Here is a 17,029-nt window from a genome sequence, read left to right on the forward strand (position 1 = left end):
CGCATGGCCTTTCTAATCCTTCAAATGGTTGTACAATCCAAGTTGTGATTCTGGCCCATTCTGGACCAGCTATCTCCCTGAGATTTTACTTTCTTACTATAGTTTTCTTCTTAACAACAACAACAAAAAGGCATAAATTTTACACACTGAAGTATTAAGGGTGTAAAAGTTCAGAATTCCACCTTTCAGTTTTGAAAGAATTGATGATAAAATCTGACACTTAACATGATCATTCACATATAACCAGCCAAGGACTGAGAATAATAAGGACGTAAGACATCGTGGGCAAGCAGCCATCTCCCTCCCTGCCCATGGCCTCCTACTGTTTATCTCCTGACCAGCAGTGTATATTAATTTTAAAGGTTTGTTTATGATTAATCTGTTAATCAGCAGAACATGAGTGTGAAGCCAAATAGCTCCAAACCCAATATGTACTTGGTTATGAATTAATTGTGTGGAAGTTCTGATGCTGACTGTTGTGCTGGGGACGTCCAGTGAGCCCTGCTGTGGACACATGTACTTAACAGTGACTTTCTCTTAAAGCTCATTTGACATAGTCATTGTCGGAGGTGGAATTGTGGGGCTTGCTTCTGCCAGAGCACTTATCCTGCGGCATCCAGAACTTTCTATTGGTGTTGTGGAAAAGGAGAAGGACTTAGGTATGTATGCTGTCACTGTTGCTCTCCAGGCCGATTTGTTCACCCACTCATCTTGTCGCTTCTGAGTCTTTGGAGCTGAATGTTAATGTTAGGATTTTGATTTGAGTTCTTCCAGAGGCAGAGGCTGGCACATGGCCTTGGGTGTGGGTGATAACATTTGAGAGGTTAAGTGAGAAGACAGGAGTTGGGGTGTGGAGAGAGTTAAGACTGGGAGAGAGGAACGGCTGTATTAGGCCTATCGGAGCTTGGTTTCCGCAGGACCTCTGAGAAGCCGTGGGGCATCTAGCTCTGATGTTTGAGGATTGTGGTTGTCCCCAGTATGTGGCGCCCCCTGCCTCCAGAATGTTAGATAAGGCCCTGGGACAGAACTCGGATCACCGTAGAGGGTCTTTTGGTGGTTTGCTAATAGTTAGAAGTGAGTGTGTGGCACCAAAGTTGTGGCTGAAACCAGGCCAGAGAAGTGTGACATGGGCACGAGGGATGGCTGCTGGAGAAACTTGCTAGTGTTCTGAGGGATTTCAGGCGGGATGTGAGTGATAAGCTCTTAGCAAGCTTCAGCTCCAAGTTTGTTCTCACCTTGTAGGTTTTGTCTGAGTCAAGTTCCTTCTCTTACCCATTTCTCTTGTTCTGTAGCCATTCACCAGACTGGACATAACAGTGGGGTCATTCATAGTGGAATTTATTATAAACCTGAATCTCTGAAAGCTAAGTTATGTGTACAAGGTGCAGCCCTCATGTATGAGTACTGTGACCAAAAGGGAATCTCCTACAAGCAGTGTGGCAAGGTATGGCATTTACGAGGGCCTTGACTTATTCAAAACTGACCTTCATATTGATATTGAGTTTTAAAAATACCTGGCTTTTTCTCCCTCTGTGTGTGTGTACTTTGTAAAATCCAGTATGAGCAAATAACTTTTTAAAAATATGATTGTGGTGCCAGCGTTGTGGCTTATCAAGCTAGTGCTTTGTCTGCAGTGCTGACATCCTATGTGAATGCTGATTCGAGTCCTGGCTGTTCCACTTCTAATCCAGCTCCCTGCTTGTGCACTGGGAGGGCAGCAAAAGATGGCTGGGGCCTTGCCTTGGACCTCGGCACCCACATGGGAGACGTTGGGGAAGCTCCTGTCTTCTGGCTTTGGATCAGCTCAGCTCCAGCCCTGTGGCCATTTGGGTAGTGGGCCAGCGGATGGAAGATTTTTATCTTTGTCTCTCCTTCTGTCTCTGTATATCTGCCTTTTCAATGAAAATAAATAAATTTTTTTAAAGAAAATATGATTGTGGATTAATTTTTATTTTAGTTTAGTTTTTAGAAAATATTTTTATTTATCTTAAAGGCAGAGTTAGAGAGAGACGGAGAGGGAAAGGTGTTCTATCCACTGGTTCATCCCTTGAGTGTCCTGAACAGCTAGGGCTAAGCCAGGAGTTAGGAGCTTCTTCCAGATCTGCCGAGTGCATGCAGGGAGCTGAGCGTTTAAGATGTTCTCCTGCTTTCCCAGGTATATTATCAGGATCTGCATTGGAGGTGGAGGAACCAGGATTTGAACACACACCCATATGGGATGCTGGCTCTGCCAACGATGTTTTAACTTGCTTTCCTACAATGCCAGCCCCTTTTTATTTTTTAAAATAATTATTTGAGAGGAAGAGAGATTGTACTCCTATATGCTAGTTCCCTCTCCAAATGCCTGTAATGACCTCAGGCCCATGTCCAAAGATGAATGATAGAGGCTCATTCCAAATTTCCCTTGTGGGAAAGCAGCAGTTTGAGTTAACACCACTGCCTCCCAGGGTCTTCATTGGCAGGAAGCTGAGTCAGGAGTCAGAGATAAGGTATCAAACCCAAGTGTTCAGATATGGGGTGTTGATGTCTTAACTAGGATCTTAATTCTTTTTTTTTATTATTAGATTTTTTAATAACTTTTTTTGCATTTTTTTTACATTTTATTATTATTATTATCATGTCATGATATAATTCCATAGGTTACTGGCATTTCCCTTCCCCTCCCCAAACCTCCCCCCGGATCTTAATTCTATGCCAATGCCTGTCCCTCGTGTCATTTTAAAGATAGCATTATTGGCATATCATGTAATTTACCCATACAGTTCACCTTTTTTATTTTTTTAAGCTTTATTTAATTTTATTACAAAGTCAGCTATACAGAGAGGAGGAGAGACAGAGAGGAAGATCTTTCATCCACTGATTCACTCCCCAAGTGGCTGCAATGACCAGAGCTGAGCCAATCCGAAGCCAGGAGCCAGCAGCTTCTTCTGGGTCTCCCACGCAGGTGCAGGGTCCCAAAGCTTTGGGCTGTCCTCTATTGCTTTCCCAGGCCCCAAGCAGGAAGCTGGATGGGAAGCGGGGCAGCCACAATTAGAACTGGCGCCCATATGGGATCCCAGTGCGTATAAGGTGAGGACTTTAGCTGCTAGGCTCCCGCGTCAGGCCATGTAGTTCACATTTTAAAGCTGCTTTTAATAGGTTTACAGAATTGAGCAACCACTGCCACTAAGTTTAGAATACTTTTATTACAAAGAAACCATACCTGCTGGCAGTTCCTCCATTCCTACCTCCTTAATTCCTAGCAGCCATTACTGCACTCTCTGTGTCTGTAGATCGGCCTGTTGTGGACGTTTCTTGTAAATAGAGTCATATACTGTGTGACCTTTTGTGAACAACTTCTTTCACTTAGTATAATATTTTCAAAGCTTCTCCACATTATAGTATGAATCAGTACTCCATGATATTCCATTATATGAATATCCCACATTTTGTTTATTGTTTGAAAAAATTCAGGTTTTTGTACTTTTGGATTTTTTACAGAGTTACTTATTGCATTTGAAAGGCAGAGTTACAAAAAGAGAAAGAGATCTTTCATCAGCTAAATCTTTCCCCAAAGGGCTGCGACAGCCAGAGCTAGGCCAGTCTAAAGCCAGGAGCCAGGAGCTTCTTCATGGTCTCGCATGTGAATAGAGGTGACCAAACACTCAGGTCGTTCTTCACTGGTTTCCCAGGCACATTAGCAGGGAGTTAGACTGACAATGGAGCAGCAATCTGGTGCCCATGTGAAATGCTGTTGCCACAGATGGCAGTTTCACCCACAGTGCCACAATGCTGGCACCCATGAGTTGCGCTTCAGCGGACATTTGTGTGCAAGTGTTTGCATGAATGTGAGTTTTCCTAGGATGTTTAACATCTAGAGGACCTGCCAAACAGTTTGCTAAAGTTCTGGCTATTTTGCATTCCCACTAGAAATTAATGAGGATTCCAATTTCTGTAAATCCTCCCCAGGCTGTTACTGTCCTTTCTATATTATCCATGCTGTTGAATATGAAGGGGTTATATCTCAATGCAATTTTGATGTTGTTCAGTATCTTTTTCTCTTTTCAAACATTGGTTTATTTTTAATTGATCAATTGAAATTGTATCTACACTTTCACATCCAGCATGTTGTGCTTCATGTACACAGTGTATGACTATATACTGAATAACATGAAATATGTATATGTTTTTTAAAGATTTATTTTATTTTTTTATTGGAAAGGCAGATATACAGAGAGGAAGATCTTCCATCCATTGATTCACTCCCCAAGTGAGCGCAACAGCTGGTGTTGTGCAATCCAAAGCCAGGAGCCAGGAACTTCCTCCAGGTCTCTCACGCGGGTGCAGGGTCCCAAGGCTTTGGGCCATCCTTGACTGCTTTCCCAGGCCACAAACAGGGAGCTGGAAGGGAAGCGGGGCTGCCAGATTTAGAACCAGCGCCCATAGGGGATCCTGGTGCATGCAAGGCGAGGACTTTAGCTACTAGGCCACACCCTTCTCTTTTTTTTATTTTTTAAGATTTATTTTATTTTATTGGAAAGTTGGATATACAGAGAGGAGAGACAGAGAGGAAGATCTTCTGTCCAATGATTCACTCCCCAAGTGAGCGCAACAGCCAATGCTATGCCGATCCGAAGCCAGGAGCCTCTTCCGGGTCTCCCACGCGGGTGCAGGGTCCCAAAGCTTTGGGCCGTCCTCCACTGCTTTCCCGGGCCACAAACAGGGAGCTGGATGGGAAGCGGGGCTGCCAGGATTAGAACTGGTGCCCATATGGGAACCCCGGGCATTCAAGGTGAGGACTTTAGCCGATAGGCCATGGCGCCGGGCCCAAAATATGTATATGTTAACATGGCTAAAAATGCCTTATAACTTGTATGTGGCCTGCTTCGCAGGCTTGTCATTTGTTTGTGGTGAGAACACTTAAAATGTATTCTTTTAGAAATCTGCAGAGATACATTCCCAGCTTGAGTCGCTCTGTTGAATAGCAGATCTTTGACACTTAATCCTCTTCACCAGCTGTTGTCATTTGGCCAACATCTCCTCGCCCCCACCCCAGGTAACTACCATTTCACTGTCCACTTCTGTGAGTGCAATTTTTTAGATTCCACATGCGAGTGAGATCATGCAGTATTTATGATTCTGTGCCTGGCTTGTTTCACTTAACGCATGTATCCATTTTGTCACAAATTCTGAAATAGTATTCCATTGTGTACATGTACCACATTTTTGAAATCTATTCATGGACCTTTAGGCTGATTCACTATCTTGACTATTGTGAGTAATACTACAACAGTCATGAAAATGCAAGTATCTGTTTGACATGCTAATTTCATTCCTTAAGATTTATATACGGTCATGGATTTTAGGGATCTTTGTCATTTGCTTATTGACCATTCATATGACTCCGTTGGGGAAATGTCTATTCAGATTTTTTACTCATTTTGTAGTTGGGTTATTATGCTGTTCCTGAGTTGTATGTATTCTTTATCTGTTCCAGATACATAATAGAGTAGTCTGTCCCCACCCCCACCACTTATAAAGTGTTGATTCTAAGACCTGCAGTAGATGCTTTAAACCATGGATATACATTCCTATAATAAAGTTATAAACTAGGCTGAGTAAGGGATTAACAACAACAGCTAATAATAAGAACACTTATAACAATGCGTGACAATAAAAGTTACACTAATGTGGTCTCTGTCTGTCGAAACAGCTTACATGTACTCATCCTTCTTGTGATAGTGTGAGATGACAAAGGCAGAACTTTATGACTTCTGCTTGACACATCAAAATAACTAGTCTCACTCTTCTTGTGTTCTTGGGGCCAGAACCCTTGAGCTTTAGGGTCCTTAGTAAGTAAAAGAAGGTTAACTTGAACATACAGGGCTATGAAATGTAGAATGTAGGACTTAAGGTAACTGCTTGACCTGGTAATTCCAACACCGGTTAGGATGCCTGTGTCCCATAGCAGAGCACTTATGTTGATTCCTGGCTCTGACCCCTAAGTCCACTTTCCTGTTAACGCAGGCAGCAGACAGGAATCAGGTATTTGGATTCTTGCCACTAGTGAGGGAGACCTGTACTGAGTTCCTGTCTCCTGGCTTTGTCCTAGGCGGGTCTAGGCCATTACAGACATCTGGGAAGTGAACCAGTGGGCAGGAGTATGTTTTTCCTTCCTCTACCCTCCCCCAAACCTCCCAGTCCCTCTCTCTCTCTGGTAAATAAATAATTTTAAGAAACTTCATCAGCTACTTATTTTAAAACTTTTCCATTTAATCCTTTTGGACTGTAATTGCCTGCATGAATCTAGAACCACAGAATGCAAACCGTACATAAAGGGAGTACTATTATACGTCTTCCATTTATACCAACAATTATTTGGATAAAAATGTTTATGGATCCTCAGTTCTGGTATATTGATGCACCTGTCTATTATGCCAGTGTAGGAAATGAATCCTCCAACTTTGTGTTTGGAGTTTTGTTTTGTTTTTTGGGCTAGCATTTTCAAATAAATCTTGGAAGTAACTTGTCACTTTGTCCGAAAAGACAGTTGAAATTTTGATGGAGGTTGTGTTGAACCTGTGGATCAATTTGGGGAACTGTTTTAAATTTTATAATCCAGGAATATGAAATTTCCCATTATTTTTATCATTACTTCTTTTTGGTAATATTTTGTTATTTTCAGTTCTACTAGTTTTATTTTGTCAGACTAATTCCTCATTATTAGTTCCGAATTAAGGGAAACTGTTCTCCTAGTTTTACTTTTTTAAAAAAATTCTCATTTATTTAAAGACAAAGTTATAGGGAGAGAGGGAGAAACAGAAAGAGAGAGAGAGAGCCCATGAACATCTTCCATTTATTGGTTCATTCCCCAGCTGACTACAGTTGGGCTGGTCCAAAGTGCTTGAGATACCCACAATCCCATATTGGAGTGCCTAGGTTTCAGTCCTGACTTTGCTGCCTCCCTCTTCCAGCTTTCTGCCGGAGTGTATCCTGGTGATGGCTGAAGCGTTTGCGTCCCTGCTGCTCATATGGGAGAGCTGGGTGGAGTTCTGGACTCCTTGCATTGGCCTGACCCAGCTCCTGCTGCTGAGGGCGTTCAGCAAGCAAATAAGCAGATGGAAGATACTTTCTCTCCATTTCAAAAATTTAAAAACAAAAGGGATTACCTCATGAGATTCCATTGACTCCCCACTGTGAATCACTGTGGATTCTTGGGTAGCTGTGATGGCATGTTTGCCTGTCCTCTGCTGGCAGCTGCCCTGATACCCAAGTCGATGGACTCTTAAGTGGAGATGGTGGATTTGCTGTTTTCCTGTAGCAGAATGTGTTACATAATACCAGGCCCAGGCCCAGCATGTTAGCCTAGTGGCTAAAGTCCTTGCCTTGCACATGCCAGGATCGCATATGGGTGCCAGTTCTAATCCTGGCTGCTTGGTTTCCCATCAAGCTCCCTGCTTGTGGCCTGGGGAAGCAGTTGAGAATGGTCCAAGGCCTTAGGACTCTGCATTCACGTGGGAGGCCTGGAAGAGGCTGCTGGCTCCTGGCTTTGAATTGTCTCAGCTCCGGCCATTGTGGCCACTTGGGGAGTGAATCATTGGACAGAAGATCTTCCTCTCTGTCTCTCTTCCTCTCTGTATATCTGACTTTCCAATAAAATAAAATAAATCTTTAAGAAAAAAGCCACCAGGCCTGGTATCCATGAAAGAGGAGCGTGCTGATTCCATTCTCCCCGTAGCTACCACATTCTGCTGCTGTCCAACTTCCTATGTGTGCATGCCTGATGTTTTCATGTAACCTGCACACATCCTCCTGTGTTCCACTTGTAATTTTGTCTAGAATATGAAGGAATTATTTCTCCTCATGATAGCCCATTGCACTGAACACCAGCTGGTTTGCAGCTATCCTGGTATTGCACTCTTTCTTGGAGAAATACGCCATTTTGTTGTGGAAAAAAAAAGTGTGAAGACCAAACAACCTGTAATTCTCTCCTCTGGGTCTGAGAGAGTAATAGGAATAGCAGTGGCTTATGGGGATGGGTGATGACAGAAGTGGAAATTGAGGCCCTGTTATCTTTGGATAAACTTTGCTGTGATGCTATTTTGTTACAGTTTTTCTTGGTGGAGGAAGTCATGAAGGAAGGGAAAAGTAGATACTACAAAAAGTTTTAACCAAAGGTGTTTGAATCATAAGAGGGCACTTCAGAAGATTCATGGAGGGGCTGGTATGTGGCATGGCGGGTTAAGCCCACTTGCAATACAACACCAGTTTCCCATATGGGAGCACCCATTCAAGCCCCAGCTGCTGTGCTTGTCATCCACCTCTCTGCTAATCCTCCTGTGAACATATCAGAAGATGGCCCAGTTGTTTGAGCCCCTTCACCTACATGGCAGACCTAGGTGGAATTTCATGTGCCTGCATTGGGCCTGGCTGACACCTAGTCATTGCAGCCATTTGGGGAATGAACCAGGGAATGGAAGATCTCTGTATCCACTGTTAAAGAAATAGATCATCTTTTTTAAAAAGTTCATGGAAATGGAATTAAAAGATGAGTTCATTAGTGCACAGATTTTTAAAGTTCATGCATATTTTTTCATGATAGGTATTTCGCATGAACTGTTTGCAAGGCACCATACAAAAATTTAATTTTCCATTGACTCTATTTTTCATGGCTGATGATCTATTTAACTCATATCTGTGTCTTTGTCTTTTATCATTGTTCTTTTTTTTTTTTAAGCTTATAGTAGCTGTTGAACAAGAAGAAATTCCCAGACTTCAGGCCCTATACCAGAGAGGCCTGCAGAATGGTGTCCGAGGCCTAAGGCTAATCCAGCAAGAAGATATAAAGAAGAAGGAGCCATATTGCAGAGTAAGTAATTCTATAGCCTCATTCACATGTGCAAAGGAAAATCATGGCCTGAGACATGGAAGCTGAGCCTGTGTTGCTAGAAAGTAGAAATCATGTAAAATCCATTAGGTAATTCCCATTGTAGAAGCATTGTTAGACACAATAGGACACTGCCATTAATTCTGGACACCTACTTTCTTCTCCTGTCCCAACATAAGCAAAAGCAAGAGGACATCTGAGGCCTTATAGCAGGCTTAGAAAACTCTGAGTTGTGACATGTGACTGGAGCCCCAGGGTGTAGGAAAAGACAGGGGTGAGACTGTAAAGGCAGGGTCAGACCCCATACAGGTCCCAGGAATCATGCTAATGGCTTTGAAGTCTGTTCAGTAGGCACAGGGAGCTGCTTCAAATGTTTTGAGGAAGGTGATTACAGTGTCTGTTCCACCTTTTGAAAGATAAGACTGGCCTGAGTGTGAAGGGGGAACATCCAGTCTTAATTTATGAAATGGGCAAGAATAATAACTTAATCATCACAAAAAGTTAGTTTAGAGGCTCATTATTTATGGGTTGTATCCTGGAGAATATGAAGTCATTTGTTCTACATCTCTCCAGACATAAAGTTAAATGTCACATCTTCCTCTGTTGATCTTGGGTTCTGCTTTGTTGTCATTGTCGTCGTCTTTTTTTTTTTTTTTAAGATTTATTTATCTGGAAAGGCAGAATAACAGAGGGGAGAATATCTTCCATCTTCTAGTTCATTTCCCAAATGGCTGCAGCAGCCAAATCTGGATCAAACCAAAACCAGGAAGGAACCAAGAACTCTATCCTGGTTTCCTGTATAGGGAGCAGGGGTCCAAGTATGTACTTGGGCCATCTCCTGTTAGGTATATTAGCAGAAAGTGGGATAGGAAACGGAGCAGCTAAGACTCAGACTGGACTCAGACTGGCACTCTACTAGGGAATGTCAGCCTTGCAAGCAGTGACTTACGTCACAACCTCTGCACCACAACACTGGCACCAGTAAATTTGGTTTGGACACAATAAATCATTATTTATTAATAATCCATGAATAGGAAAGTGTCTCATTCAAATACTAGAAAAAGAGAGCAGAGAAGCTTGGCTGTAGAGGCAGATATGACTGAGCAAGTGGAAACAGAATAAATAGCGGATTGATCATTCCAAAGTTATTTTGCTTGTAGGTTTAAGACCAGGAGGACTTCCTTACCATCCTGGCTAAACTTGACCTATTTGGGAATTTGGCCTCCCGATTCCTTTGAAAGTCACATAACAAAGTTTTGATTGTACATGGATTTTCAGCATGAGTGACTCCATTTCGGTCTGGTCTGTTGGGGCCTCCTGGAGGGACTCTGTCCTGTAATGCCAGGGCCTCCTATAAATTTTATTCGTAAGTGCTCTCTGAAAGCATACTAAACCTGTTGCTGTTTCATACCTTTATGTGATTTGATGAAATTTGATTGTGACACTAAGGTGTCAGAACTTCCCTAACATGTTCCCTTAAAATATGACCTTTAGAAATAAAACAGTTTATAACTTCCTTTAAAAAGTCACTTCCAGATGAATATTGTGAGACAGTGAGTTAAACTGCTACTTGGCATGCATACATCCATGTCACAGTGTCCAGGATTGAGCCCAGGTCCACCTTCCAATGCAACTTCTTGCTAATGAGCCTGGGTGGCAGCCAAGTAATGACCCAAGTACTTAAGTTCCTGCTACCTGCATGGGAGATCAAACTTCCAGCTCCTGGGTTCTGCCTGGTCCGGCCCTAGAAGTCGGGAACATTTGGGGAGTGAACTAGTGGAAGGAAGATCCTTCCATGCCTTTTTGTCTCTTTTCATCTCCTTCACTTTGTTTTTCAAATAGATCTCTTTTTAAAAATTTTTTTTCCAGCTTTTAGCATACATGTTTATTTACAACTTTTCATTTTATTGAATGACAGAGCTCTTCCATCTACTGGTTCTTTGTCCAAATGCCTACAGCAGCTGAGGCTTGGTCAGGCTGAAACCAGGAGCTCAGAAACATGATCTGGGTCTCTTGGTGGCAAAATTCCAAGTGTTTCAGCCATATTCTGTTCCATCCAAAGTTATTAGTTATCAGGAAGCTAGATCAGAAGCAAAGGCACTCTGGCATGGAATGTGGGAACTCTAAGCAGCCACTAAGCTGCTATACCAGTGCCTACCCCATCACATATTTTTATTTGTTCATGAAAAGCTTTTTCAGACTTGAAGATTACTATCAAAAAGATTTTTAAAAAAGGGACGGGGGAGATAAGCATAGGATCCCACAGTTCTTTGAATCATGCTTTACTGTTGAACAAAACCAACTTCTGATCTGTTGCAAAGGTTGAGGGTGAGACTGATATTGTTCTGAACACCTAACCATGTGATTGTTACGGCTCCTGCGAATGAGGTGGATGAGGTCTGTGTGCGTGGGCTAATAATCACTTCATACGTGGATACCTGTTTCCCTATAAATGGAGAATCTGGTTGTTGCCTCCCAAGATCTGACAGCCTCTAAGTAGTGTTTGGTTTTGTTTTTCCGTATTCAATTTAACCAAAATGTTCTTGTTTACCCCGGGCCAGACACTACCTTTGGGCATTGGCTAAGATGACTGTCAACCTGAAGAAACTTAGTTTTAGTTTCAGATTTTAGATGTGGAAGTATTTTGGCAGAGCTGAGACTGTCTTGTGCCAGTGTAAGGAGGCACTTTCAGCTTAGTCTGAGGGTTTAAGAAAATCTCAGACAGCTCCTCCCTGGAAGGATGGGGAAAGAAAGGAGCTTCTGGAAGGTGCATCCTGTGTGTGGCGCTAGCTTGTCATCATGAGTGCTTGCCTGTATTTCGGGGTAGCTGTAGATAGTGGGATTCTAGTCAATTATTTCATAATGGTGCCTTGCAGGAATTCCTCTCTTCTCTTCTTTCTTCACCACAGTGGATAAAATCTCTATGGTACTAGGATGTTTCTGATTCCTCAGGGCTCTCTGAATGAAGTTTATTAGTTCAGCTCTAAAGGTCTTCTTGGCCCAGACCCCCTTAAGAAGGCTCAGTTCCCCTGGGAAGAGTACCTTGGAAGACTTTAAACTGTCTCTCACTTTGATTTCGAAGGATAAATCTTGGCTGCTCGCTTCCAGGTCGACCCTAGCTGACCCAGCTTGTGCCTCTGACTCTGGTGTTGCCGATTCTTCTACCTTTTCTTTAACATTGTCGGTTACTCACACCCTTCCATTCCTGTTTCCTGTCTGAGCTGTACTCCCAACTTTACCTGGCCTGCTTGCCTGATTTCTTTTTCAGTCACCTCACCTGGCACGGCCTCACCTGCCATGGTCTCAGGTTCCAGGCTCTAACCTGCTGACCTGAACAGCGCATGGCCAGCCTTTTGACTGGCAGGCTTAGCCGTGTCCTCCAGCTCCATTTGGACTTGGCTGCTGTAACCCGGCCCAGGATAGGACTTTGGATTGCTTCGTAGAAATGGCTGTGTCCATTTTTTCCCAACACACATGGATGGGTGAGGCAAGCAAACACTAGTTTCCAAGATTAGGAAAAGAAGGAACGCCTTTTAGGGAAAGTCTGGAGGAGGGGAATAAAGCATGTTTAAAGACAGATGCTGAGTTCATTCACTCAGTAAATATGAATACAACCTGGGAGTTGGGCATTGTGCAGGGAAATGGGGCATAAGATAACTAAGAAAGATATTTGGGATTCCAAAAAACTGTTTGAAGTTCAGGTTTTTTTGTTTTTTTGTTTTTAAAGATTTATTTATTTTTGTTGTAAAGTCAGATATACAGAGAGGAGGAGAGACAGAAAGGAAGATCTTTTATCTGATGATTTACTCCCCAAGTGGCCATAACAGCTGGAGCTGCACCGAACTGAAGCCAGGAACCAGGAGCCTCTTCTAGGTCTCTCACACAGGTGCAGGGTCCCAAGGCTTTGGGCTGTCCTCAACTGCTTTCCCAGGCCACAAGCAGGGAGCTGGATGGGTAGTGAAGCAGCTGGGATTAGAACCAGCACCCATATGGGATCCTGGTGTGTGCAAGGTGAGGACTTTAGCCACTAGTCTACTGTGCCAGTCCCGAAGTCCAGTTTTAAGCCACTGTTACTATAAAGTTCACATAATTTTATGTTGCATAAAGAAGTTGTTGGAAGTTATCATGGACTAAACTTGAACTTAGAATTATAAAATAGCTTCCATAGTTACTGGAGCCAAAATGTTATTTATAGGTTAGAGTTGGGTTATAGATATTGACTGGTGAACTTGGGAAGTCTGGGGATGGTAACTGAGGCTACCGTGAAGTGTTGTGCATATCAGCTTATTAAAACAGAAGGAACAATTTTTTACACTTAACACATGCGGGCATATTCTGCAAACAGGACTATCGGGAAAATGATGATGTTTTTGCCAGATGTTTCTTCCAGTTTGCAGAGAGAAAGTTGTTTAATTTACCATTAGTGTGAGCTGGTCAGCCTGGGACTCATTGGTCAGCAAAGTGGCAAAGTGGGACTCATTAGTGGCAAAGTGAACAGGGCCAAGCACATAACTTGTTGGAAGGATAGGATGATGAAGTATTTTAAAATAGATGAAAGGGTGGCCGAGTCTACCAGCTGCACCCAGCCTCTACACATGAGTGATCCACTTGGGAGAAGCTGTGAGACTGATGTACGAAATAAGGCTGCAGGAATTGTGTTATTACCAAGGTTCACCAAAATGTAGTCTATATGTAGTATATAAAATTATGCTCTTGTCTTTCTCTTCAGAATTAGGACAGACAGATTTTACATTCAAAATTTGTTCCAAAAAATAAAATTAACATAGGTTTTAGATTATTCTTCTACAGGTTTTAGATTATTCATTTGCTTTTTTTACATAAAAAAGTAGAAACAGGATATAGCAAATCAAAGCACTGGTTTGCAAATGTGGATGTCATGAATAACTCTGCTGAGTTCCCCCGAAGTGTGCTTGATAGATTTACTACTGGGAAAATTTCAGGGACCTTGTTTAGACCTCAGAATCAGGTATGATTCTGTTCAGAATCAGAAATGGGTAGGAATGAATGAAACTGAAAAAAACTTGTGACAGCAAAAAGAGCCTCACAAAGGGTAGGGGAAGTATCTAGTGTGGTGGTTACTGTTCTACTTTGGGATGCCCATATCTCGCAGCAGAGTGTCCGAGTTCAAGTGTGGCACCACTTCCAAATCCAGTTCCTATACATGTATATCCTGGGAGACAGCACGTGACCCCTGAAGTGCTGGGGTCCATTCAACCCCTGTGGGAGATCTCGCTTGTGTTTCAGGCTCTTGACTACAGATTGCAATGAGGGAGTGAACCAGTAAATGAATGACTTCTCTCTGTCTCTTTCTCCATGTTTCCCCAAAGAGATAAATACAATTTTTTTTAAAAGAAAGCCTTATAGAAGTTACTTATCCTAAGGAGAAAAGTATCTTTTTTGGCAGAAATTATGCTGTTTAGATTATATTGTTTCTCCTATCTATCACTCATGTATACGGTCAGTATCACATTTGAACACTTAAAAGGGCTAACTTTTCTGTTATTTTTTTCTTAAAGAGTATCAGATTTTTGTCAAGCACAAATAATATGTTATCAGTCAAAATACACAAGTAAAAGTATTCAACCAAAAAATGGAATTTTGGGCTAACCTCAGTGATTCATTTTCTTATCCTGACTTTGTCATAATTCTGTTCCAGGGTCTAATGGCCATCGATTGTCCATATACTGGCATTGTGGACTATCGGCAGGTTGCTTTGTCATTTGCACATGATTTCCAACAAGCAGGTGGCTCTGTCTTAACCAATTTTGAAGTAAATGATATTGAAATGGCTAAAGAAAACCCTTCAGGAGCTGAAGCTGGTAAGCTGTCCTTGTCTTTTCTATTGAATGCTTAAAAAAAAAAAATTCTGACTTAAAAAAAAAAGACAAAAACAAAAAACTTTGGGGTTGTTTTTTCTGGATTGGTGCTAATGGAAAGGTCACCAGGAGCTCAACTGGGACAGGCCTAAGAGCCAGAGGTAAGTATACAAGGAGTACATGTGAGATTAAATGCTGGAGATGAGGACTCCTCCAAGGTCCTGTGCTGATCGAATGAGGTGTTCATCATTCATCAGCTGCTTCTAACTGGCATTAAAATTTGAACTGTGAAGACTGTGGACAAATAGCCTCCAAACACTTCCCAATAGACTGGGGAGTCATCATTTGTTCAAAATGCAATTTTGATAATACCAATACTTACTGAAAAAACAAAACCAACAATGTAGAATGAGATATAGGAATAATAAACCTTTTTAAATTTTTTATCCATTTTTGTTTTGGTTTTGATATTTATTGTTATTTACATGAAAGGCAGAGAGAGAACGAGAACAAGAATCTTCAATCCACCAGTTCACTCCCAAATGACTGCAGTAAGTAAGGCTGCTTCAGGCTTGTGCCACGAGCATAGAACCCATCTCAGTTTTTTATGTGGGTGATGGAGGTCCAAGTTACTTGGGCCATCACTCACTGCTTTCCCAGAGGCAAAAGAACAGGATCAGAAGCAGGGCAGCCAAGACTTGAGATGAAATGCCAGCATGGGATGTAGGTGTCGCAGGTGGCACCTTAACTACAGCACTTGTCCTTGGGAAACACCATGTTTCAGAAGGACAGCCCAGGGCCCAGCAGGGCAAACTAGTGGCTAAATTTCTGTTTTTGCATGCGCCAGGATCCCATATAGGTACTGGTTTGTGTCCCAGCTGCTCCTCTTCCCATCCAGCTCCCTGCTTGTGGTCTGGGAAAGCAGTTGAGGACAGCCCAAAGCCTTGGGACCCTATACCCACGTGGGAGACCTGGAAGAGGCTCCTGGCTCCTGACTTCAGATTGACTCAATTGAGGAGTGAACCAGTAGATGGAAGATCTTTCTCTCTGTCTCTTTTCTCTCTGTATGTCTTTCCAATAAAAATGGATAAATCTTAACAAACAAACTCACCTAACATTGCTCAACACTAAATGAATAATTTAATAAAAAAAATAAATAAAAGGACAACCCATGGTTGTAAAATGACTCAGCTATTCAAAACACCCCCTGTTTTAGACTGCACTTAGAGTTTCTTTTGTTTTGAGGATGTTATTTTTTTAATCAGATGGAATATTTGGAAGGCATCTGTTTGCTATTGGGAAATCTGAAGGAGAAAAAAAAAAAGTAGTGTTTGTTTTTTCTTTGACAGATTTTAAAGTAGATCTAGGCCATTCTCCTGGTGGCATTCTACATCCTAAGATAATGAGCCATTTTTGAAATACTTATGGCTGTTATTATCAGTAGGTAACATGAATCTGATTTCTAAAACATGTAGAAGTTTTCTTATTTGCAGTGCATGTACTTAATAAGATATTGAAATCCCACATGTCTGAGTGGAAATGAATTTCTTAGCTTAATATTAGAAGTTTGTGTGTGGTGATAACCTTGCTTCTTTAAGTAACACAAAACCTGCAAGGAATCCGGTCACCTACGACACAGCTTCTCATGTAATAGCATTAGCCCTGTGGGAAAATAACTGATTTATTATGAACTAGTGTTCAACATGATTTTCAGAATTAGAGTTCAAGGAGAAACTGGCTCTGTGTTGGAGCTCAGATGTGAAACAGTTTATAATCATAGGTTAATAGAACAAGCCAGAAAAAACATGCCAGAGGTTTCAGTAATGTCAAGTATGAACTAGTATAATTCTGTTACTTCATAAAATGCTTCACAATAAAAAAAAGTAGAAAGAAAACAGGTTGTGACAGAAGAAAAGCAGGTAAGTTTGAGGCTAGTATACTATTTCTAGTAGCATTCTCCTTCTTTTGCTAAAAATAAATCTTTATAGATGGGTCTTTTTTTTTTTCAGGGATGAACTATCCAATTGTTATAAAGAATACGAAGGTAAAATTTCTTAAGCAAAACTGCTTTCTGTCTTGTAAAAAATTGAATTATCCCAAAGTTGTATATTTTAAAAAATATTGATCTATGATGTTATGAAATGGAAGAGAGACCGACACACAGGTCTTCTGTTGCTAATTCACTTTCTGAATGCCTGCAATATCCAGGGCTGTGCTGTGCCGAAACCAGGAGCCTTGAACTTGGGCTAAGCCTTGCACGTAGGTGGCAGGAATCCTAGTGCCTGGGGTGTCACCTGCTGTCTCCCAGAATACACACTAGCTGGAA

At 41.8% G+C, this 17,029-nt stretch overlaps 1 protein-coding gene across 3 annotated transcripts in view; it reads left to right on the forward strand.

Moving 5' to 3' along the window:
- The window catches only part of L2HGDH (L-2-hydroxyglutarate dehydrogenase), a 48,242-nt gene that overhangs the window by 5,311 nt on the left and 25,902 nt on the right, over positions 1–17,029 (forward strand). For all 3 annotated transcript variants that reach the window (XM_040969175.1, XM_040969177.1, XM_040969176.1), the window contains exons 2-6: positions 544–659; positions 1,293–1,444; positions 8,717–8,848; positions 14,544–14,706; positions 16,713–16,747. In XM_040969175.1, coding sequence (XP_040825109.1) covers positions 544–659; positions 1,293–1,444; positions 8,717–8,848; positions 14,544–14,706; positions 16,713–16,747 — 598 coding nt within the window. The remainder of the gene's footprint in view (positions 1–543; positions 660–1,292; positions 1,445–8,716; positions 8,849–14,543; positions 14,707–16,712; positions 16,748–17,029) is intronic.

This window comes from Ochotona curzoniae, unplaced genomic scaffold (genome assembly GCF_017591425.1).
Source record: "Ochotona curzoniae isolate NIBS_2020 unplaced genomic scaffold, NIBS_Ocur_1.0 scaffold_4701, whole genome shotgun sequence".
Classification (NCBI taxonomy): Eukaryota; Metazoa; Chordata; class Mammalia; order Lagomorpha; family Ochotonidae; genus Ochotona; species Ochotona curzoniae.